General features: G+C 42.3%; 1 protein-coding gene across 1 annotated transcript; it reads left to right on the top strand.

Annotated features, from left to right (window-relative positions):
• Positions 1 to 2,428: 2,428 nt before the first annotated feature.
• CD180 (CD180 molecule) lies at positions 2,429 to 21,233 on the top strand. The gene is made up of 3 exons (XM_050793138.1): positions 2,429 to 2,683; positions 14,903 to 15,069; positions 16,361 to 21,233. The coding sequence occupies exons 1-3, from the start codon at positions 2,594 to 2,596 to the stop codon at positions 18,087 to 18,089; spliced, it is 1,986 nt and encodes a 661-aa protein (XP_050649095.1). The 5' UTR covers positions 2,429 to 2,593; the 3' UTR covers positions 18,090 to 21,233.
• Positions 21,234 to 25,442: the final 4,209 nt, after the last annotated feature.

Below are 25,442 nucleotides of genomic sequence, written 5' to 3' on the forward strand. Positions count from 1 at the left end.
AAGGAGACTTTAACAGTTCAATATAAGATAAAACCTTTTAAACAGTCAAAATTGGCCAAAACCATTGGGGGGTGAGGGACAATGAGTTTTCTGTCACCTGAAGCATTTCAGAATAGACTGAAAAATAATTCAGAGAGTATGTTTTTGTCTACAGAGAGGGGTGATACAGAGAGGTGTATAGGAGAGAATTCAGGCATGAAAATCATTTGGATGGGGTGACCTGTAAGAGAATGTGATTCTTTATATCCAAATTCTGGATATATCCAAATAAGAGTTTCATTCTTGCCTCTAAACTCTAAAACCTATCTTCTCATCTGTTTGCAATAGTTTAAATTTTAATCTATTTCATATTTCAGGGTAGTATGCCCTGAATATGTGATTTGAATGCTGTGGCAGAAAGTCACTCATATTCATTCATTTTATTTTACTCTTATATACTTGCAATGAGTCTTTTGAATTCATTATGCAAACACATGCAAATCATATACAAATGATATAGCCTCAGAAAATGACAAAATCTGATGGCCTTAACTGAGCCACCAGACCTTTCTTTAAGAAGGAAAGTAATATGCCTTTCAACATCTCTGGGGCAGGAGATAATTTCCTGAGAGTGATATTTACATGACATCAGAATTCGTTACTCAATCTTTGCCTCACATTCTGCATGTTTATGTGGGACTTTAAGGTAAGGAAAGCATTTTCACATACATGATCCTATTTGATCCTCATAATTACCCTGTGATGTAAGCAGAACAGGAATTATAATTCTTGTTTTTCAGATGGGAAAACAGACTTAGAGAAGTGAAATGACTTGCCCAAGGTCACTCAGTTGGTAAGCAAGGATCTGTGGTCTAGCACTAGACCCTTCCCAGTCCTCAGCTCTTCCCATTGCACACTGATGGATGTCTTATTTGAAGCAAAGTGGTCTGTCATTGGTCTGGGTTTGCTTAAGACTGTGTCTTGCTGATAGCATCTTCAGAGATGATTTTGTTGATGAAGATGGCATTTTAAGGGTGACCAGGGAAAGCCCAAATATGCGTAGCAGGCCTAGCAGAGTGCCAAGTACATATTTCCTCCAATCCCCTCTGCTTTTTAGCATCTTCTCTGAAATCTCCAGATGAACAACATTCTTCACCTCATCTACTCTTCAGCTCCTTCAGGAGGCAAAGTCCTTTCTTAAACCATGAAGAGTGGTAGCACAATCTCTGCAGTGAGATTTTCTGGATCTGAAGCCCTAATCCACCACTCTCTAATTGTGTGACTTGGAGAGATCATTTAATTTCTCTTAAGCATCAGTTTCTATATCTATAAAATGAGGGAAACAATAACATCTCTTTTATAGAACATGTGGAAACAGTCAAGGATAGGAAAATGCAGCAACAACAACAACAAAAAATTAAACCTGACCCAGTATATGACACACAGTAAGGGCTCAATAAGTGGCAGATACTATAGTCATTTGCTTCATCATAGTAATACAGTAGAGGTGGTGGTGGTGGTAGTAATAGTAGTAGTAGTAGTAGTAGTAGTAGTAGTAGTAGTAGTAGTAGTCAAGTCATTGTGAACTCTGATACTAAGAACTGGGCTCTTGGAAATGGAGTGGGAGAACAGCAACACCAAATATATCCTGCATACCAGAGGGCTGAAGAACAGACAGAACAGGTAACTAAATGCAGCCTACTGAGGAATGTTTGAACTTTGGCTTTCTTTAATCATTGCCACATCTTGCTCCATAATAAGAGTAATTGCAATCCTGCTTCAAAGATATTTCTAAGAATAGTGCCAAGGCTGGCATCCCTAACTCTGCCCTCCTTTAGCCAGGCTGCTCTATCTATGGCAGTGTCCCCTACTTCCCCAGACCAGGTTAGGAGGGAACACGAGAGGAGTTCACCCCAACTGCTTCAACAAGTCTGAACCGCCAGGTCAAGAGATGAAGTAATCTTCCTCCTATATGAAGACCAGAGGTGGGAATGGACGAGGTGGCCAAGGCAGCAGCTGAGGCTCAAGGAACAGATATACTCTCAAGCCTGCTCCCTCCTGCTCCAGTTCCCAGCTCAGCAGGTGCCACTGAAGGGCTCATTTCTTCAACCTGCCCCCACAGAGTGCTCTGCCTTTCCATGTTCTCTGACACCTCTTCTATTCACTCACCTAGGACAACTGAGAAAGTGGCCTCCTTGGTGAGTAGAGCTTCCACAGCCTCTCTCGGGGAAAAGGACCAGAAGCTGTTGGAGTTGGCCAAATACTTGAAGTTGGCATAAAGTCAATTGGAACCATCACAACGAAAGTCTGTGTGATCAGCCCAAAAGGACTGCACAACTGATTCATGTTCAGTGCCAGGAAATGCAATGGGCCATTCTGGGGCTGGGTCCTCAGTTATTTTTGGCAAAGATGGGTGGTATGCAAAAGGGACTTCCTTTTTTTTTTCAGCACAGAGCCACAGAATGCTGAGCAGTCAACAGCATTTCTTGTTCCAAGATCACCCTTCTGAGTACCTCTCTGGCTGCCAAATTGCCAGGGCCTTCATAGTTTGATTCCATTTCTCAGCTCCAAGCGTTGGGTAAACCCACCAAGCTGGGATTGCACCAGTCCTGTGATGGCGTTTGACGTCAGCTGCTTCTTTTGGGTGGTGCTGTTTTCTGCCGGCTGTAAAGTCATCACCTCCTTGGATCAGATGTGCATTGAGGTGAGTCCAAACTGTTTGTCTTCATGCAGATTAAACTGAAAATTTTGAGATTTAGCATGCAGTTCAATCTGAACCTTGGCATCCCAATATCCAGGGTCTTTAAAAAGGAAATGAGGTATATATATAATTTTTTCATTATTGTGAGAAAGGTGCCAAAGAACTCAGCCAGGGGATCATCTGGTGGCATCTTAATAGGAAGCAATGAGAATTTTTCTCCTCTTCAAACAATTCCACCCAAATAATCCCAAGTGAGTCATAAGATATTAATAGGGTCTCTGTGCACAAAGCAGACCCTAAACCTGCCTCAGCCTTGGGGAGTTGTTGGTTTAACATCCCCACGCTCACATGGCCACTATCCCAATGAGTCCTTTGGTCTCCTGGCTCTCAGGGTGAGAATTAGTAAAGACAGGCCTGTGCCAGGTTTTTGAGCATTGAAAAGATCACTCTGAATGAGTCTGGCTTTCTCCTCGACTTGGACAGCCCTCCATCTGTTTTACTAACCCACAGGAGGAAAATCTGAGAATAGAGCCAAATTGCACCTTCTGTTTTGGACCACAGCAATATTTATCAACCTGTGGGAAGTTCTTGGAGGGGGTGGTGAGAGAGAAAGGAGAAGGACCTCTGTCTCTTGCCATCCTCTGAAATTCTTCAAACTTCCTCCTGCTTTCTCTGACCCCACAAGTGTCCAATACCACATGGTCTGTCAGACAAGGGCTACATACAGGAGGGACCGTGAGTCTTGGTGGCTTGGTGAGCTGCTGGTCTGGGTTGAGGTTAAAAGAAGAGTAAGAGCCATGGTCGGGCGTGGTGGCTCAGCCCTGTAATCCCAGCACTTTGGGAGTCCGAGTGGGGTGGATCACGAGGTCAAGAGATCAAGACCATCCTGGCTAACACGGTGAAACTCCGTCTCTACTAAAAACACAAAAAATTAGCCGGGCGTGGTGGCGGGCGCCTGTGGCTCGCAGTGAGCTGAGATCGCGCCACAGCACTCCAGCTTGGGCGACAGAGCGAGACTCTGTCTAAAAAAATAGAAGAAGAAGAAGAACAAGAGAGCCAGGAGTAGCCAGATGTGGAGGTGCCCTGGGGAAGGACTAGAAGGAGGTCAGAGGATCAGAAGAGCAGAGCAAAGCCAGCGCTGGGGTAAGGCTCAGAGCTGGGTGAGCAGAGCCTTGTTAGTCTGGCATTAGGATGGAATTAGCAGCAGGCCAAGAGGAGGCATCATGCCCACGAGAAACGAAGGCTGGGAAGGTGCATGTTGGTTAGATCGGGCTGTCATAACAAATGCCACAGACTGGGCAGGGTGTGGTGGCTCACGCCTATAATCCCAGCACTCTGGGAGGCCAAGGTTGGTGGATGCCTTGAAACTGGGAGTTCAAGACCAGCCTGGGCAACATGGCAAAACCCCACTGTACCAAAAATACAAATATTAGCTGGGCGTAGTGGCAGATGCCTGTAATCCCAACTACTTGGGAGGCTGAGGCAGGAGAATCACTCAAACCCGGGAGGCAGAGGTTGCAGTGAGCCGTGATTGTGCCACTGCACTCCAGCCTGAGTCACAGAGCAAGACTCTGTCTCAAAACAAACAAATACACCAAAAAACAAAAACAAACCAAAAAACCCGAATACCATAGACTGAGTGACTTAAACAGGAGAAATTGATTATCTCACAGTTCTGGAGGCTGGAATTTCAAGATCAAGGTGTTGGCGGAGTTTGCTTCTTCTGCACCCTTGCTCCCTGGGATGCAGATGGCCATCTCCTCTCTTTGTCCTCTCATGGCCTTTCCTGTGTGCATGAGTGTCCCTGGTATCTTTTTGTTTGTCCAAATTTCCTCATCTTTTAAGGTCTCCAGTCAGATTGGATCAGGGCCCACCTACATGACCTCAGCTTCCCTTAATGACCTCTTTAAAGGCCATGTCTCTAAATACAGTCACATTCTGAGGTCCTGGAGGTTAGGATTTCAACATGAATTTGGTGGTGGGGGAGAGAAAATTCAGCTCATAACAGATGGGGAAGAGTAAGACGTTTCTATCAGCCCCAGAAGGCTGTGCCCTCATCTTTCAGGTTGGAAGGTCTGTAATTGCCGACGAGTTCTTCCTGCCCACTACACAGACAAAATCAATCCACTGAGACTATGGCACTGAAGTAAAGAAAGTTTAATTGATGCGAGACTGGCCACGCCAGGTGGGAGACAAAGCTATTACTCAAATCAATCACTCCAAAGTTTTGGAGATTAGGAGTTTCAAGGATAGTTTGGTGGGCAGGGCACACGGGAATGGCAAATGTTGACTGGTTGGGGAAGAAGTCATAAGGTTTTGGAAAACGGTCCTCAGTTCTGAGTCCACCTCTGGGTGAGGCCACAGGATGGGTTAGGTCAGAAGTCTGGGTGGGGTTAGTCTGAAAGATATCTCAAAAAAAGTCTTAGATTCTATAATAGTGATGTTATCTATAGGAGTAATTGGGGAAGTCACAAATCTCGTGATCTTTGGCCACACGACTCCTGCACAGTAAGGAGTAACTATGCCAACACCTTAGGCAAATTCAAGCCCCTCTAAAAATCCTAACCTTTCTTTAGCTTTAAAAATGTGCTTTTGTTTTAGGAAGGGTTATTATCATCCTTGCTTTAAGGTTAAACTATAAACTAAATTTGTCCCAAATTCAGCTTGGTCTATACCCAGGAATGACCAAGGAGAAATTGGAGGTTAGAAGAAAGATGGAGTCACCTATGTCATATTTCTCTTGCTGTCATAATTTTGCAAAGGTGGTTTCAGGTCAATGTCATACAGACCTTTGGGAGGCATGACAAGTGGGTAGGAATGAGGACACCATCCCCTCAGTGATCAGGAACACAGGTTATCACTTCCAGGCAACAGCCTCCGATAGGATAACATCACCATTTATTTTCAGCTCATTGGGAAGCAGGCTCTTTTAAATGCCCCACTCTTATATACCTATACGTTTAACTCTGAAATCCTTGCATCAGGGGGAGGCCCCCGAGTCCTTTGGCTGCCTGTTCTGGGGCCTTCAGTGCTATTCATGTCTCAGGAGTGGTGCTCAGGGTTCTAGGGCCTGCAAGCCTAGCCCTGTGTGGCAGCGAAGGCTTTCCTTTTTGGATAAGCCAGATGAAACTGAAACCTTCCAATACAACAACCTTCCTGCAGCCCTCCCTCTGAAAGAAGTCTGATTTTAAACGACCTTGTGAACTATTCAGTTAGGATCAGATCTGTATTTTCTTTTGTTTCATCTATCATGTGTGAGTTCTCAAGAACAAGACTCTAAGGCTGTTTAGGAAGCTCTTGCTACTGTGTGGATACCAAGGAGGGAGCTGGGGGATGCAAAGACACATGGAACTTATTCCTGACAGTCCGGAACTTTCCAGGCTGCTGGCAAGGGATAAAAGGAGGGCTGGCTAAAAGAATAAACTCTTGCCTTTGACTTAAGGGTTTGGCCCTTTTTCAAACGTAAATTACCCCGAACTTTACTCACCCTTCCCAGCTGCTTTTGTTTCCTCTTTTCTTCTTCCCCCTTCAGGTCATGCATTGTTAACCACACAGCGTCTGCATGTTCTTGTGACCACCATTACCCTATTAAGCCTGTGAACAAAAGTTCTCTGAAGAGGAATCTGAGGAACGAGACTGTATTCCAATGAACAGTTCGAAAACTGGAGAGACACGGCCTTTGACACGTAGCTTTTGTATGGTGCATTCCAGAGAACAAATGAGGAACTTGGCTTCCATAGAGAGAAACTTGCCACTCAGGTTCCCAGTCAGATTCATTTATGCAGCGGAAGGATTCAAATTTGCTTAGTTCTGATCTGTTGGTGCAGCTCGGTCCTGACTGGTTGATAAAGCTAAGCCCTGATTGGTTGGTTCAGATGAGATCTGAATGTTCCAAAATTAAACAGAGATGGAAATTTTCAGAAATTCAGAGTACATGTGTGACCTCTAGGCAGCAAGTGGCTTCTTGGCTCTATTTAAAATTTAGGCCCAGTTCGCCACTTGGGATCTGATATAGTTTGGATCTGTGTCCCTGCCCAGATCTCATGTTGAACTGTAATCCCCAGTGGTGGAGGTAGGGCCTGGTGGGAGGCGTGTGGGGGCAGCTCCGTCACAGCTTGGTGCTTTCTTGGTGGTAATGAGTTCTCCTGAGATATGGTCATTGAAAAGAGTGACACCTCCCCTGTCATTCTCTTTCTCCTGCTTTCACCATGTAGCGTGCCTGCTCCGCCTCCGCCGTCTGCTCTGATTGTGTCTCAAATCCTCCCCAGAAGCCAAGCAGATACCAGCACCGTGCTTCCTGTAGAGCCTGCAGAACAGTGAGCCAATTTAGACCTGTTTTCTTTATAAATTACGCAGTACCAGGTATTTTTTTCTTCCTGTCTTTTTTTAATTTTTATTTTTTCATTTTTTATTTTTTTTATTTTTTTAGACGGAGTCTTACTCTGTCGCCCAGGCTGGAGTGCAGTGGCCCGATCTCGGCTCACTGCAAGCTCCGCCTCCCGGGTTCATGCCATTCTCCTGCCTCAGCCTCTCGAGCAGCTGGTACTGCAGGCACCCACCACCACGCTGGGCTAATTTTTTGTAGTTTTAGTAGAGACGGGGTTTCACTGTGTCAGCCAGGGTGGTCTCGATTTCCTGACCTCGTGATCTGCCTGCCTTGGCCTCCCAAAGTGCTGGGATTACAGGCGTGAGCCACAGCGCCCAGCCAATGCTGGGTATTTCTTTATAACAATGCAAGAAAGGCCTAACAAAGGGTTCAGTTGGAAGGATTGGCTGGCTCTTTCAGTTCACACTTGTTTATAAGCCCTAGCCTAAAACTAGTTTTTGTCTGGCTTTGTTTTGAGCTTAATAAACTTTTTGTTGAAGTAAAACATACATATAGAAAAGTTCACAAGTCATAGGTGTGCAGTTAAACGAGTTTTCACCACGTGAGCACATCCATGTAACTAGCACACAGATCAAGATGTAGAACATTCTCAGCACCTCAGAAGCCCTCCTCATTTCATGCCTGCTCCCTGGCACTAACCCCTGAAACCATCCAGTATTCTAGTTTACATCACCAGGAATTGGTTTTGCCTGGTCTTAAACTTTATGTGCATGGGACCATACAGTGTGTACTCTTTTGTGTCTGCCTTTTTTTTGCTCAACATTAAATTTGTGAGACTTATTGGTGTGTGCAGCAATCATTTGTTCATTTTTATTGCTTAATGTTACTCTGTTGTATTAGTGAGCCACCATTTATTTATCCATTCTGCTGTTAATGGACATTTGCATTGATTCCAATTTTTTGGCTATTATGAATGATGCTGCTTTGGACATTCTTGTCTATGTCTTTAGTAAACAGATGTACAAATGTTTATTAGGTGTATACCTAGGAGTGGATGTATTTGATCATGGGTAAACATTATGTTCAAACTTTAATAGATATTGCCAGTTTTGCAAAGTGTTACTATCAGTTTATACTCTGTGGCAATGTGCATAAGTTCTAACTGCTCCACAGCCTCACTAACATTTTGTATTGTTTGTTTTTAAAATGTTAGCAATGCTGATGGGTGGGTATTGGTACTTCACTAGGAGTTAATTTTTATTTTCCTGGTGAAAAATTAAATTGTTCAATTAATCAGTCATTTGCATATTCTTTTTTATGTGTGTGAAATGCCTGTTGCAGTGTTTTGCCCATTTTCACATGGGTTGCCTTTTTTTTATTCATTTGTAGGAGTTCTTTATGTAATGTAGATATAAGTCCTCCATCAGATTGCAAATACCTTCTCCCACTCTGTGGCTTGCCTTTCCACTCTCCTAATGGTATCATTTGCTGAACCAAAGCTTTTTTTTTTCTTTTTGAGATGGAGTCTCACTCTGTCGCCCAGGCTGGAGTGCAATGGCGCGATCTCAGCTCACTGCAAGCTCCGCCTCCCAGGGTCAGACCATTGTCCTGCCTCAGCCTCCCGAGTAGCTGGGACTTCAGGCACCCTCCACCATGCCTGGCTAATTTTTTGTATTTTTAGTAGAGATGGGGTTTCACTATGTTAGCCAGGATGATCTCAATCTCCTGACCTCCTGATCCGCCTGCCTCGACCTCCCAAAGAGCTGGGATTACAGGTATGAGCCACTGCACCCAGCCCCAAAGTTCTTATTTTTAATATACCTCGACTTATTATTTTTCCTGTATTTTCAGTACATTTCTGTCCTGTTTAAGAAATCTTTGCCTACCTTAAGACTGTGATATTATCCCATGTTTCTTCTAGAAGCTTTATTGTTTTGTATTTATTTTCTATTTCTAGGTTTCACATTTAGATCTATCAAAATTGTTTTTGTTTTTTGCATACAAGTAGGAGTCAAGATTAATTTTTTAAAAAAACTTTTTGTTTGGAAAAATATCCAAACCTACCTACAAGTTCTAAGACTATTACAATGAACACCTATAGTCTACATAGATTATTCCATTGTCAAATGCTACATGTTTTCTCTCTCTGTCTCTCTCTGTGAATGTTTGTGTCCCTGTATATGTGTGACTTAAACAAAAATATTAGGACCCATATCAAGTCTTTGGAAGCTGATAACTATGCAAAGAGCAGCTAGAATTCAGTGTTCTGTGATTTGGATTGTGGTATTATTTTAGATGCACTCTTGAAATATTTACTTGAGAATGCGGGCATGCCTCCCCTTTTCAAGTGAGCTCAGCTTGGCCATCCTTTTCCCTCAAAACTGTGATAAACGTGAGCCCTTCAGTCCCTAGGTGTGGGATGGGGACTGTTTTGCAGAGCTCTTTTTTGAAAGGAACTCCAAGTTCATAGACACAAGGGGTTCCCAATAGCTTTCGATAGTGATGTGAGGTTGTGATGATCCAGTTAAACACTAACTCTTCTTGTTTAGTGCTGGCACACATTATCACATTAATCCTCACAGTAAACTTGCAAGGTGAAGTTCCTAACCTCAATCTACAGTTGAGGAAAAGGGAGGCTCAGATAACACAGCTTGGTGGTTGAGAGCTAGGATTTGAACCCAAGCAGTCTGACTTTACAAACAGGAAATAAAGTGCATGCAACTGGAATGCCCTTTGCCTGGAGGAATGAGATTGACAACGAAGTTATAGGGATGTGCTCTCTAGGGAGTGTTTGTTTTGTTTTCAGAAGGTATTTGTTGCTCTGGGATTTGACTCAGTCAATTGCTCTGTCTTGGATGGAGGCATGATTAATGAGGAAGGGTTAGAGGTCAATGTCCCAGACTTCTCATGCATGGGGGGCTGGCTGCTGTGTGTGTCAAGTGCAGATGAGAAATTCGAAAAGGTGAGAATAAACACTTGAGTGAAATTCAAAGAGTTCCAAATTAGAAAATGTTTCAACACTTGCAAGGAAAGAAAATACAGCGGGATGAGACGGAGTTAGATATACAGCAGAAGGGAGGAAAATAAGAGCCTGATTGAAAAAATGCAAATGAATACCTAGCGGGAAAAGGGATTGCAAATACAGATGTAGCTCTGGGAGCACAGCTCTGAGACAGAGCTCGAGACAAAGCAGATGACACAGGTCCCAGTGCACAGTGGGTCCCAAGCAAATGCCCCTTGACTTAGAATAGTGATGGACATGAGGCAATTGTCATGAATACCACGTGGCCTTGCCAGAGCTCTGCTCACTGTGTGAATTCACATCAAGAAGTCCCTTCTGCAGTGGAGCTAGCAGAAGCAGAGAGGTGAGAAAGGGACTTTGGAAATTGACCACATTTCTAGACTTCTCTAGGAAGAAAAGGCTGGATTTATAGGAAATGGTCATGTGGAGATCAGAGAAACTGCAATGGTAGTGGGTGTCTGCCCAGAAAAAGTAACAGAAGCACATGGTCCTGGCGGTGGCCATGCTGTCTGCTGAGGCCCAGTGTTCCTTCTCTGCATCTTGTCCTTTGACTCTCTGTTGCATTACCATTCTACTGTTCTGGGACCCTGGCTATCAGAACTCATGCTCAAAAAGTTTCATTTGAACATTGATAGGGAGAATGACACACCCTTACTAATGCAATATTTCTACCAAAAATGTACAACCAGGGTCAAATCATGAGGAACATACAAACCTATAACTGGGACATTCTGTAAAATATGAGCCTGCATTCTTCAAAAGGCATTCATGTCATGAAAGACAAAGGCTGAGGAACTGTCTCAGATTAAAGGAGTCTAAGGAGATACAACAACTAAATGCAATGTGTGATCCTGGATTGGAAAAACAAAAATTACTGTAAAGAATAATAATGGGACAATTGTCAAAATTTGGATATAGACAATACGTTGGATAATAACATTGTATCAATGTTAAATATCCTGAATTTCATAATGGCACTGTAGTCATATAATATCCTTGATTTTAGGATATATAAACCTTGGTGTTTAGGGTTTAAGGGTCATGATAGCAGTAGTGTACTCTCAATCAAAAAGAATGTGAATAATAGTGTGTGTGTGTGTGTATGCATGTGTGTGTACTTTCTGTCTTACAATAGTCTGAAAACAATCTAATGCTTCCTAGATAATTCCAGAGCATGTGGTGCTTTGGTGCCTCTATCATCGTGGCCATTTGGATGATACAATTGTGATTATAAAAGCTATAAGGGAAGGGCTACGTGTATGCTGAGCCCTAGACATTCTCTAAAATGTGTTTGGTTTCTAAATTCTCGTATCAGTTGTATTTCTTGTCACTTGCCTCTTTCTCCTAAAAATCAAAGGCACAGGATCTATTGCCATTTCCACCTAATCAGAGATGATTCAATATTATGGCACAGGCTCATGGTGGCCTTCTTGATCCTCTTGGTAGCGTCATCCACTCATTATCAGTTTTTCACTGGATTGAAACCAAGCTGCTTCATTTACCTGCTTTCTATTTTCAAGGAGCTCACTCAGGCCACTGGTTTAGTAGAACTCCTCCTGGATTCTCAATCTTCTGCATCACATTAGTGCAGTAAAGTGCTTAGTAAAGCACACAAAAGGCTGAGGCACAGAATAATTTAGGTATCATGGGCACTTACATATTCAGGAGAAGGAGAGAAATGACAGCATTGAGCCTTTTGCTGTAGGGCCAGAATAGAGTGAGACAAACTGAGGAAGTCCCTTTTCTCCAACCGTATGTGACATCAGTTATGCCAAAGGAGACCAGAAAAGAAAAATGTCTCCTCTAAGCTGATCAGCACCTTTGCAACTATTGGGGCAGCAGCTGCACATGCATATTCTCTCTGGGTCGTCCATATTCATGGGCACCGAGGATAGGTCTGGCAACACGTGGTTTTTTTCCCCACCAGTCAGCTAAATCTAAGTTTTAAATGCAAAGTGTGCATTTCAAGGACATTATGTGGATTTGTGGCAGTGCCTGGAGGACTTTCGGTCTATAAAACGAAGAATAAATTACAAGGACATATAAATAAAGCATTTTCATCAGTGACAGTCATAATGTTGTCACAATATCGAAGACAACTGGTGACTTTCTGTGATGAGCATGTTCTGTGGCTACAAAAAAGTGCATCACTAAACAGAAATTGGAATGAAAGAAAATGAGGTTATAATGGTGACATCTCAAGAGCCTCCTGCTTCAGAGCAAAGCAGGATGTGTGCAGTTCTGTTTCCCACTAAGCAGATCTGTTTGTAACTCAGCATGAGAAAAGCCACTGATCTGGAGTCCGTACCAGAGTAGATCTTTTCCAGGCCAGGGAAGTCTCAGTGGGGCTTCTAATGAGCCACTATGTGTCAGGGAAAGGCAGGGGCTGGAAGGTTGGATTAACTCACCTGGAGCCTGAGATGATCTGAGAGCTGGCCCAAGGTCCTGGGATGTCCTTGTTCTTGTGCACCCAAGGTCACTGTCTTAGTCGGTTTCCTGCTGCTATCACAGAATGCCACAGCCTGGGTAATTTGTATAGAAAAGTAATTTATTTCTCATAGCTGGGAGCTGGGAAGCCCAAGATCCTGGCTCTGGTATCTGGTGAGGGCCTTCTTGCTGCATGATTCCATGGAGGAAGGTGAAAGCAAGCATGTGGACAGAGCAAATGGAGGCCTAACTTACCCCCCCACCTCCTTTTTTTTGAGACGAAGTCTCACTTTGCGGCCAGGCTGGAGTGCAGTGGCGCGATCTTGGCTCACTGCAACCTCCAACTCCCTGGTTCAAGTGATTTTCCTGCCTCAGCCTCCCGAGTAACTGGGATTACAGGCATGCGCCACCATGCCCAGCTAATTTTTGTGTTTTTGGTAGAGACGGGTTTCAGCATGTTGGCCAGGATGGTCTCGAACTCCTGACCTTGTGATCTGCCCGCCTTGGCCTCCCAATAACTTACTCCCTTTATCAGGAGTCCAGTCCCGTGATAACTAACACACTCTGCAATAATAGCATTAATTCATTCATGAGTGTGGAAACTTCATGATCCAATCACCTCCCAAAGGCCTCACCTCTTAGTATTACAATGGCAATTGAGTTTTTGACACATGAACTTTGAAGGACATATTCAAAGCATAACAGGAACTTTCCCTAGAGATCATTTATATCTTTCCAAGGATACTCCACAGGCAAAATATACTCCATCAGACTTTCATACCTGCCCTGTCAGACCTTTCTATTTGCCCTACTACCCTTCGTCTTAAAGCATTAGCCAGATAAATAATGACCCCACAGTTCTACAGGCTTCTAAACAACCACTTCCCATTTTTTACCTACTTAGTTCAACACATAACTTGTGTTAGGACATGATTGGCAGGCTTCAGAATCCATGACTACCCTGGGGCACAGGATGAGGAACAACCTCATGTGTAGGAACTTATGTATAGGGTCGTGCCCAAAAGCCTACCGTCTGGTATCAGCAGCCTACAAATCCAGAGATCTAAAATTAATTCATATTTCAAGATTGCAAGGCCTCAGGTCTATGCCACCCTGCTAGTTTTTTTAAGCATTGAGTTAAGAAAACATGTTAAGCATATACAAAAATAGTAACAAAGAACCTAAAAATGCAACAATCATAAGCATTTGGCCTACTCACTTCATCTCTACATTCCTCTCATCCTTTTTTGCCAGAGTATTGTAAAGCCAATTCCAACATCATGCCGTTTTACTCCTAAATATTTAAATATGCATCTGAAAAGACTAAGAACATTTATTTTACATAACCACAAGTCCACTGTCATTAACAAAATCCAGAATTCCTTAATATCATTGAATTCTGTCCTCATTCAAAGTTCCCTAAGAATCTATAAAATGCCTTTTTGAACTGCTTTATTTGGATCAGGTTCTAAATGAGGGCTACTCTATTATTTGATGGTTATGTCTCTTAAGTAAATTTTATATCTCTGTGTCTTTTAACAAGCACTATCTCCTCTCTCATTCTCTCTCTCTCTCTCTCTCTCTCTCACACACACACACAGAGAGAGAGAGAGAGAGAGAGAAAACAAAGTCAGTTGTTCTATAGAATGTCCCACTTAAACCCAACATATCACTTTGAGATGTGAAGTTAAACCTAAAATCTTAATGAGTTTCAAGTTTAATTTTTTTCTTGGCAAGAATACTTCATAGACAATGCTGCGTACCTCACATTGTCTCACATCCGAAAGTATGTAATGTTTGATTGTCTCATTTTGGTGATACTTATCTAAGGTTGATTTGTTTGTTTCAAACTGAAATTAAACATTTCCATTCAACCAAAATCAAAACTGTAAAACAAAGTGCATTCAGAGAAGTCTCACATCTATCCCTGCTCTTCTGTCTGGTCTCTTCCCTCTTCTTAAAGGCAATCAGTCGTTGGGTTTTTTTGCATGGTTTGTTTTAACAAATATAAGAAAATTCACACATACCTTTCTTACACAAAAGGCATACTCTGTACATTATACTACATACTGTATATTATATACACTATATATATTGTTCTGCAGTTTGCTTTTTTCACCTTGAAATATATCCTGGGTATCACTCCATATCAATATATGGAGTTTTTTTTTTTTTCAGTTTTAAAGGATTCCATTTTGTGAATGTACCATGTTTTGTTCAAGTAGTCCTATATTGATGAACAGTCTGGTTATTGTCAATCTTGCTATTACAAAACAATTACTACAGTTAATAATGTGCATTCATCATCTTGTTTTTGGCAAGTGTATATTTGGTAAAGATTACTAGAAGTACGATTGCTGCTCGGAAGGTAAAACATATATAATTTTGCTAGATAGTCAATCAAATTATTAAGTCGAATATTAATTTACTTTGTTTCTCCAATCAGAAAGAAGCCAACAAAACATATAACTGTGAAAATTTAGGTCTCAGTGAAATCCCTGACACTCTACCAAACACAACAGAATTTTTGGAATTCAGCTTTAATTTTTTGCCTACAATTCACAATGGAACCTTCAGCAGACTCATGAATCTTACCTTTTTGGATTTAACTAGGTATGTATCTGAGTTGTATGTGTGCTTTTGATATTTTACCTAAGTTAAAGTACACTATGTGCTCAGTTTATTTGCAGGACCTTTTTTGGAGGCCCAGGGACAATCTGCTTATACTACATGTTTATACCTCCCTATGAAATACTTCTGTGTGGGTGAAATGTAATTTAAACAAACATCAACCAATGGAGAGGAAAGTGGATTGCTCTCAAACTAGTTGCAACAATAGTACTGTTTGAGCAGTTCTAAAGAATACTGATAGCAAAAATGAAAATAATCTTATATTAAATCAGATGCCAAACTATGCTGAATTTTGGCATAGTTTATTTTTGGGTAATGACATTTAAGAAAAATTTCTAGGAGAAAAGCACACCATCTACTTCCCCCCGCCCCAAGAAATTGGAAAATGAGTTCCATTATTTTGTTATAGTGGTGGAATTGGGATTCCACATGCTGAGCCAGTGTTTGAGAACCAGTAGACAGAAGTATTACAAGAAAATAAGGGAAGAAAATGAAAGGACTGTACTGTGTGTGTGTGTGTGTGTGTGTGTGTGTGTGTGTGTGTGTGTGTAAGAGAGAGGGGACAGGCTCTGTGTGGACCTTCAGTCTGCACCCCTTGTGGCAGTTCTGCTTCTTCTATTTTGTCCTTCAACTTCAGCTTCTGTGGACAGAATGTCCACATCCATAGTACCGCTTCATCTTTAAAACCAGCACTGTGAGGTTCCATGGTGCATATTATCATCCAACTTATGGTTAGAGGAGGAGACCATCTGTGTGTGTGTGTGTGTGTGTGTGTGTGTGTAATCCAGTATTTTTAGGTGCAATACCAGGATGGTTTTCTCAGATGAAAATACAGAGGTTGAGAAAAGTTGTAACTTGCCCGGGATGACACAGATTTTTGTGTATATATATATATATATATATATATATGTATTTATAGTATATATTATCTATTATGCATTCTATATGACATATTTTGTATTACTTAAAACAGTAAATAATAGTTTGATTTTTGCCCACAATCAAATGATGTGTGGTTCATTAGAATACAGGCACAAACCTCTGAGGGTTCAATCTAAGGGGTGAGATACCCGGAAAAAAATCTAGATTGGAGTGTTCAGAAGTGAGGCTACTCATTAATTCCTTCAATAGGCCATCTGTTGATACTGAAGAAAGTTCTTATGTTTGATTTTGAATGATACAAAAGATGACTTTGTTAATGTGTGTCACTGTATAGGTTTTTATTTTTCCTTTTTGCAAATGAATTATTGTTAAATACAATTATCTTTTCAAGGTGCCAGATTAATTGGATACATGAAAACACTTTTCAAAGCCATCATCAATTGAACACACTTGTGTTAACTGGAAATCCCTTGATATTCATGGCAGAAACATCGCTTAATGGGCCCAAGTCACTGAAGCATCTTTTCTTAATCCAAACGGGAATATCCAATCTCGAGTTTATTCCAGTGCACAATCTGGAAAACTTGGAAAGCTTGTATCTTGGAAGCAACCATATTTCCTCCATTAAGTTCCCCAAAGACTTCCCAGCACGGAATCTGAAAGTACTGGATTTTCAGAATAATGCTATACACTACCTCTCTAGAGAAGACATGAGGTCTCTGGAGCAGGCCACCAACTTAAGCCTGAACTTCAATGGCAATGATGTTAAAGGTATTGAGCTTGGGGCTTTTGGTTCAATAGTCTTCCAAAGTTTGAACTTTGGAGGGACTCTAAATTTGTCTGTTATATTCAATGGTCTGCAGAACGCTACTACTCAGTCTCTCTGGCTGGGAACATTTGAGGACATTGATGACGAAGACATTAGTTCAGCCATGCTCAAGGGACTCTGTGAAATGTCTGTTGAGAGCCTCAACCTGCAGAAACACCACTTCTCTGACTTCTCATCCACCACATTTCAGTGCTTCACCCAAATCCAGGAATTGGATCTGACAGCAACTCACTTGGCAGGGTTACCCTCTGGGATTAAGGGTCTGAACTTGCTCAAGAAATTAGTTCTTAGTGTAAATCATTTTGACCAATTGTGTCAAATCAGTGCTGCCAATTTCCCCTCCCTTACACACCTCTACGTCAGAGGCAACGTGAAGAAACTTCACCTTGGTGTTGGCTGTTTGGAGAAACTAGGAAACCTTCAGACACTTGATTTAAGCCATAATAACATAGAGGCTTCTGACTGCTGCAATCTGCAACTCAGAAACCTGTCCCACTTGCAAACCTTAAACCTGAGCCACAATGAGCTTCTTGGTCTCCAGAGTCAGGCATTCAAAGAATGTCCTCGGCTAGAACTCCTGGATTTGGCGTTTACCCGCTTACACATTAATGCTCCACAAAGTCCCTTCCAAAACCTCCATTTCCTGCAGGTTCTGAATCTCACTTACTGCTTCCTTGATACCAGCAATCAGCATCTTCTAGCAGGCCTACCAGATCTCCGGCATCTCAACTTAAAAGGCAATCACTTTCAAGATGGGACTATCATGAAGACCAACCTACTTCAGACCGTGGGCAGCTTGGAGATTCTGATTTTATCCTCCTGTGGTCTCCTCTCTATAGACCAGCAAGCATTCCACGGCTTGGGAAAAATGAGCCATGTAGACTTAAGCCACAACAGCCTGACATGTGACAGCATTGCTTCTGTTAGTCATTTTAAGGGAATTTACCTCAATCTGGCCGCCAACAGCATTAACATCATCCCACCCCATCTCCTCCCCATCTTGTCCCAGCAGAGCACCATTAATTTCAGTCACAATCCCCTGGACTGCACTTGCTCGAATATTCATTTCTTAACATGGTACAAAGAAAACCTGCACAAACTTGAAGGCTCGGAGGAGACCACGTGTGCAAACCCGCCGTCTCTAAGGGGAGTTAAGCTATCTGATGTCAAGCTGTCCTGTGGGATTACAGCCATAGGCGTTTTCTTTCTCACAGTATTTTTATTATTGTTCACCATTCTGCTCTTTTTTGCAGTTAAAAACCTTCTCAGGTGTAAATACCGACACATTTAGTGCTGAAGGTTTCCAGAGAAAGCAAATAAATGTGCTTAGCAAAATTGCTGTAAGTGAAGGAACTGTCAACTGCTGGTGACCAGACCAGAATTTTCAGATTGGTCCTGGAGCTGGGCAGGGACTCACTGTGCTTTTCTGAGCTTCTTACTCCTGTGAGTTCCAGAGCTAAATAACCTTCTAGGCAAGTACACCGAACCGACTCAGGCCAGAGGGCCAGATGCTGCTGTGAGAGGCACAGAACCCTTTCCGCATGTGGAAGAGTGGGAGGAAGCAGCGGGAGGGGCTGGGCAAGGACTGCCAGCTCCAGAGTCACCCACAGGGAGGCCGTTCCCCTTCTACTCACCGACATCCCTCCCAGCACCCCACACCCCTCCCCTGAAAGGAGATCATCAGCCCCCACAATTTGGCAGAACTGAAGCCAGCCCGCTACCCACCCCAGCCACAGCATTGTGCTTGGGTCTGGGTTCTCAGTCATGTAGCCATTTGGGAAACTTAGTTGGGGACAAAGTCTCAATGCTTATTTTAAATGAAAAAAGAAAAGCATAATGAATTTAACAGAAAAGGCTGAGAAATGAAACTTGGTATCAAATAGACTCCATTAATCTTCTTAATCCTTAAGGTCTCTGTAATGCCCCTAGGGTGTGAATGGCTATAAAGAAAAGAACCCATCCCCAAGCTTTAGAATTTCTTCCATGTTTGTCTCACTCAGTTCAGAAACCAGGCAGGCTCTCTCTGCCTATCTGGTGTTCTGGCTCTTACGTTACAGATCCTAACTTGCAGGTGGGCTGTGATCCAAAATGCTCTTCTCATCTGGTTCTTAGAAGCCTCTTTCCCAGAAGATCTGTGAAATAAATAGTGGTTTGGTTCTCAGACTAGCCCTTAAAAGCCTATTTGTTTTGGAGAGCATTTGAAATAGCATATTGACATGAAAATGAGGAAGAAGACAGCCCTGCATGCTAGCTGTTGGGAACACAGTAAAGCTGGATGAGTGAGAAGTGGTTTCTGTTGAGGCTGGGGATGTCAGTAAAGGTCACATCAGCAATGGACAGTGGCCTGGACCACTGAATGCAGATAGACAAAGAGCAATGTCATGACTTAGACCTGAAGGGCCATACTCACGCAGGCCTCTATCTTCTGAAGTTGATTGCCAGACAAGCTGGGCGGGAGCTCCTGGACTCAAGTGGTGCGTTAACAAGGCCTGGATTCTGTTCCATAACCAGTTTTAGGGTAGAGATAGAGATGGTAACTTGTAGTTATACAATTCTGATAGGCTAACAAAGTAAAAATGTATCAAACCAATCAGAATATATTAGCCCTTAAGTTGAGGGCGTACTAGTGGGACGTCATAACAGAGTGGAAACTTGGGGGTCATCCTTTTTGTCTTTTCACCCCCAGGAAAAGCAGGAAAGGCAGGGAATAGCAGTGGGTGAACCTCTTCCCTGCTCAGGGATTTCAGGCCTTCACACTTGCTCTTTCCTTTGCCTGGAAGACGCTGCCATTGACCTCCAAATGGCTTGTTGCTTCATCTCCTTGAGATTTTAGTGCTAATATTTTCTCCTCTCAGGGAGTTCTTCTCTGACCTAGCTAATCCAAAGTAACCTCTATGCCTCACCTGGTTTTATTATCTTTATAATGCTTATCCGTATTTGGAATTATCTTCTTCATTTGTTTTAATTAGTCTGTCCTGTCTTGTTTCTCCCAAATACAAGCTCTATGAGAGGGTCTTTGCCCAAGGATACCCTAGAACATGCCGGGGACATAGTAATGAGTCTTTCTCTCTCTCTCTCTCTCTCTCTCTCTATATATATATATATCACTCTAACCTCCGCCTCCCAGGTTCCAGCGATTCTCCTGCCTTAGCCTCCCGAGTAGCTGGAATTACAGGCGCCCACCACCACACCTGGCTAATTTTTGTATTTTTAGTAGAGATGGGGTTTCACCATGTTGGTCAGGCTAGTCTTAAACTCCTGACCTCAAGTGATCTGCCCGCCTGGGCCTCCCAAAGCGCTGGGATTACAGGTGTGAGCCATCGTGCCCAGCCAAGACTCAATATGTTTTTAATATGTGCTGATCCCTGAGCCTTTATTAGCTCCTAGTTCTGTCACCATGCCCATGCCGCTGACTTTTAGCTCCTGACCTCGCCACAGTTTCCTGGGCCTCCCACATGTTTTTCACTGGCATCTCAAAGGGAAGTTTTTACAAAATGGATTCCCAGGCCTCACCACCAGATTCTGAGATGCTGTTGGACTAAGGTTGGCTCTGGGTTCCCAGTCAAATGATTCCATGTAAAATGTGGAAGGTCCACACTCTAAGAATCCAGTCTTAGATAGCACCAACCCATTGAGTCCCTGCATATTCTGTCATAGGTAAGCCCTTTCTTGCCTTAGGGATTTAAGCTGCAGATGGGAAATACTAATTGCTGATTTACCAACCCATAGACATACTGTCCTCCATAATATTTAATATGTAACTTGGAAAAACGAAACCATTCTGTAGAAAATCTCTGATGTGAATTGCATCACACTAACAGTGAAGGGGCCCAAGCCTTAGCAAAGCATAATTGCCCATCCTGCTTTCCCTTCTCAGGCCCGCTCCCTTCCATGCGATGCAGCTTGCTGCTCCATAACTGATCTAAGGCTTTGTGACAGCTGCTCTGTTTTAAGCAACAGTAAATTCACCCCACAAAGTCAGAAAGGGAGCTTTTTGATGGCTGCTGTCAATTTTATTGCTTTATCCTGTTTACTAGGATAGAATCTGTAACACGGTGTGTTTATTGGTTTTATGTATTGCATGTTGTTGCTGCTCTGACAAGCTACTCCTATAAAAATGTGTTATTATTGCATGATGTAGCTCAGTGAGCTGACCCTGCATTTCAAAGGGTACTGAAGCAAATAGCATCGAAGTCCATAAAAGCTGACTGGCCTACATCATAAAGGTCTCTCTGTGTGAGCTGCAACTCCTACAATCCAGGAGAGAATTACACCTTTCCCTGTGCCAGCAGCCACTGCTTAGTACAGCACAGCCCTTGAACACAGGCATTATCTGTAAAATTCCAAGACAGAAAACTGTCATACCATTCTTATTTGTCCAACTCTCTAATCAGGGTTGTTTGCAATTTTGATGTTTATAAAAGTATGAAACAAATGGCTCTTGTATGTTTTCCTATATTAGTATAGTGTGCAAGACGGGTAGCTGACATTGGCCCTGAATGCTGAATAGAAGCTTGAATTATAGCAAGAGGGATGTGATTGTTTCTTAGCAAGTCATGACTGGGGGGTCCCAAGTGTTGGGCTGGAGCTGATTGCCTGACATGCTGAGTATGAAGGTGTAACATGGTGGGAGTTAGCTTGAAGGCTGTGGAGGAATGAATGAGCCCAGTGGGCTTTTCTAGTTTAACACCAGAATAATCGGGGGACTTCTTTACAAAACAGATTCCTGTGCTTCATCCCTAGATATTGGGATTCTGTTAGACTGGGATTGGTCTTGGACTCTTGGCCATGTAAAATCCTTCCCTTATCTTAATGTTATCAACCAATAGCACAAGTATATGTTAGGCCCCATGAGTCAAATGAGCTGGAGAATTGCTCCTTATCCCATAAGAGGAAATTTCTTAACAAAATGGGGAAAAAGCGCTAAGGAACCCTCAAATCCAAGGGTGAAACGTCCTGGTCCGGCAGCTTGTTAGTCCCTTCTGCCGTCACCACCATACTCTAAGACCCTGCTCCTAACGCCACCCTGCTCTCCCACCCACTCCCACCCATTCTACTTTATCCTAGCTATTGACAATTTGAAATCATTTGTTGAATACTGTGGAACTTGATAAAGGTAAGAATTAATCTACATATTCTGTTTAAAAGCTGTTATTGCTCATGAACTATTAAGCAGTGAAGTTCATTGAACACCATCCTCCAATCCTCCCCATCTTTTGTTAATGTTCTAGCACTTGGCTGGATCCTGCAAAGGTAAGCAGAGGACAAGTCGCCACCAGAACATCCATTCCATCTCCTCCTCCGCCCTCCAAGGTGATTAATGGGCTTTCTAAATAAATTGGGTCTCCCTTTTTCTCTTTCTCTCTTCCTTGGAGGGAACCTAAATGTGCAACAATAGATAAATGATTACGGATATTAGATGATCTGAATAAATGAGGAGATACTCCATGCTCTTAGTTGGAACATCTTAACATTAAAAACATGTTCATTCTATTAGCAGCCAGAGAAATACAAGTTAAAATGAGATAAATGTTTATATCTATTGGACTGGCAAAGAGAAAGCCAGATGATAGTCTAGTTGGGGCTGTGGGGTTTTAGGAACTACATGCCCTGATTATGGGGATGTAGACTGGTACAGCCATTCTAGAACCATCTGGCAACAATTAATCAAATTAAATGTATTACCCACAAACTGCTCTGGGGTTTTTTCCCAAGAAAGCATCATATGTCCACAAAGATATTCATTGCAGCATTATTTGTGGAGGGGAAAGTTCACAGCAATTTGAGTGTTCTGCACTAAGAAGTAGGTGAGTAAAATGGGGGAGATGCTCAAGACAGGGAGCACTAGACAGTAGTTAGAAGCAGTGTATTAGATGTAGCCATAGCAATGTAGTTGAATCATAAACATATAGATTATGATATAGATTTTTTTTTTTTTTTTGAGACAGAGTCTCACTCTGTCATCAGGCTGGAGTTCAGTGGCACCATCTTGGCTCACTGCAACCTCTGCCTCCCAGGTTCAAGTGATTCTCCTGCCTCAGCCTCCCGAGTAGCTGGGACTATAGGCGTACACCACCATGCCCAGTTAATTTTTGTATTTTTAGTAGAGACAGGGTTTCACCATGTTGGCCAGGATGGTCTTGATCTCTTGACCTTGTAATACCTGCCTCAGCCTCCCAAAGTGTTGGGATTACAGCATGAGCCACCGCACCTGGCCAACAAAATAATATATTAACATGGCCATCCACATAACTTAAAAAAAGCATGCATAAAAACAATGATACATACATTTTTCAGGAACAAAAACAAAAAGATAAACCATTAACATAATTGCTTATGGGGTGGTGGTAGAGAATGGAAGGGACTGTTGGAATAATTAAATGAACCTTAGAATAGGCCAAAGTTGATGTGCCAGGAACAGAAGAGTAAGATGGCCTCCATGGTCTGTACCTGAGGCTCTCTAACACATTTATTGAAAGAAAGGAAAAACATTTATTGAAAGAAAGCCATACCACGGGAAAGAAAGTAGTATGGCTCAAACGTATAATGAAACATCATGCAGTCATTATATATATTGCAGAAGTTTGCTTATAAACATTGAAATATATTTGTTTTAATATTCAAGTGAAACTGGCCCAAGAGTTTCATAGACAGCTGCTTTTGGATAAACATAGATATGTACCCTTCTGCTGTTAAAGCTTGAAACTTCTGTTTTATCTGAGTTCCTTTCTCAGGAAATGACCTTCAAGACTCTCACAAAAAGTATCGAAGAACTGAAACCAGATTGCCACACCAGATGCCGCACCCCTCATTCACTATGACTGCTTCCTTGCCCCTCCCAAGTTCCTGTTTTCTTACACATTGTTACATTTTTTTTTTTTTTTTTGCGTGCTATATAAACCATTGGTTTTAGTTGGTCAGGGAGATGGATTTGAGACTGAGCTTTCCTCTCCTCTGCTGCATCACCCAATTAATGGCTTCTTCCTTGGTGATACCTGTCATCTCAGTGGTTGGCTTTTTGTGCAGTGAGCAGCAGGACCTAGACCAAATCCCTGGTGTTTTGGTGACACAAGTGGAAGAGTAGAAGAGTGGGCTAAAGAGCAAGCCCACTGTTATTTCATTATTCAGCAAAACAAAAAAATACCTATAAGTTAAAGAAACAGAGTGACTGGTAGGATTTCAGGGATTCAAATGCTTTCTTCTCATTTATATTTCCAACATGCCTTCAATGACCAGGTCTGGGCAATAAGGAGAAAAAGGAATTATTTTTTTAAGGAAGACTTTTGCTTTTAAAAAGATAAAAAACAAAGAGATCATCCATCGGTTGTGAGAATGCACAGGTACTGAAAAGGAGGCAATGTTTTTCTAAGCCTTTGTGTTTTCAAATGCAAATGGTAAAGCTGAAGCTTTGTGTGTTGCTCTTACCTCTTTCTGAGGGAACAGAGGGAGCCATAGCTGTTCTAAGGATCCCCATTTGAATGGGGCAGTAGGACATGCATTACAGGGAATGTCCACAGAACTGCCTCCAGCCCCAACAGAAGTAGATATGTCTCCAACTCAGGAAAATTATTTCAGTACAGCACTGCTTAACACAGCATACATAAAAGTTCCAAAGATTCAGAACTTTTAGGCAAATGAGTTTTATTTAGACAGGTTAAGGCTGGAGGATATGGTGATGCCAGCCTGACATATGCAGACTTTGTAGCTGCAACATACTTGCTGCAGGCCTTGCAAACAACTTTTCATTCTTCCTTTCCCAGATGCTGACAGCCATCTTCTGGCAGTGCTTAATGAAATGGCAGATGACTATTCGTTAGAGGCTTTCAGCTTTACAAGAGCAATAGACATTTCATCAAGCTGTGTGGGGTGATAACTTGTAACCATATGCAACAGATCTTTTTCCCACGTCTGGACATACTAAACTGGCATTTCACAGAGTGTACAGAGAACTTCAGTCTTGAGACTCATCCCCCTTTTCAAATGCTTGCCTGCATACAAGTATTGGAATTGACAGCCCCACCATCAGCCAGTGATATTGTAAGAGATAGTGATCTTGTCTTTTGAAATGCTGGGTCTCAGAAATCAGTGAGATGTTGCTGAGTGTTTTCCTATAAGGAATAGCGCTAATGACTTCAGTTCAGGGTCTGAGGTGTCTCAACTGCCAGATAACTTGAACATGGGTCAGGGGGATTGGCTTTCAGCATCACGAAATGTAATCAAACCAAGGTTGGCAAAGCCTTGGTCATTTCCAAATTTTCTAGATATATGAGACATATAGGGGGTAGAGAAAGAAAGGAATAACACAAAATGATTGCTTTGAGGAATAAAAGCATCCTGGTAGGAGGGAAATGAAATTTAGAGAACTGCCCTACCATAGATTTTCTTAATGCCTGGCCTAGAATGAAGGAAGCAAATTTCTGTAGTTATTATAGCTACACTTTTTCATGTTACATTTGCGTTGTGAACCGAAAATGCTAGATGAGAAATTGTCTGATTAATTAGAACTGATAAAGAAGCCCTATTACAGAGAACTATTAGCTTCCTTCACTTACCGTTTCCCACCAATCATCAAATTCATAATTTAGCACCATATGATTTTTCTACATGCAAAGAGGAAATAAGATAGCTTAGATTATTCATAGAG

Source organism: Macaca thibetana, chromosome 6, assembly GCF_024542745.1.
Source record: "Macaca thibetana thibetana isolate TM-01 chromosome 6, ASM2454274v1, whole genome shotgun sequence".
NCBI classification, from domain to species: domain Eukaryota; kingdom Metazoa; phylum Chordata; class Mammalia; order Primates; family Cercopithecidae; genus Macaca; species Macaca thibetana.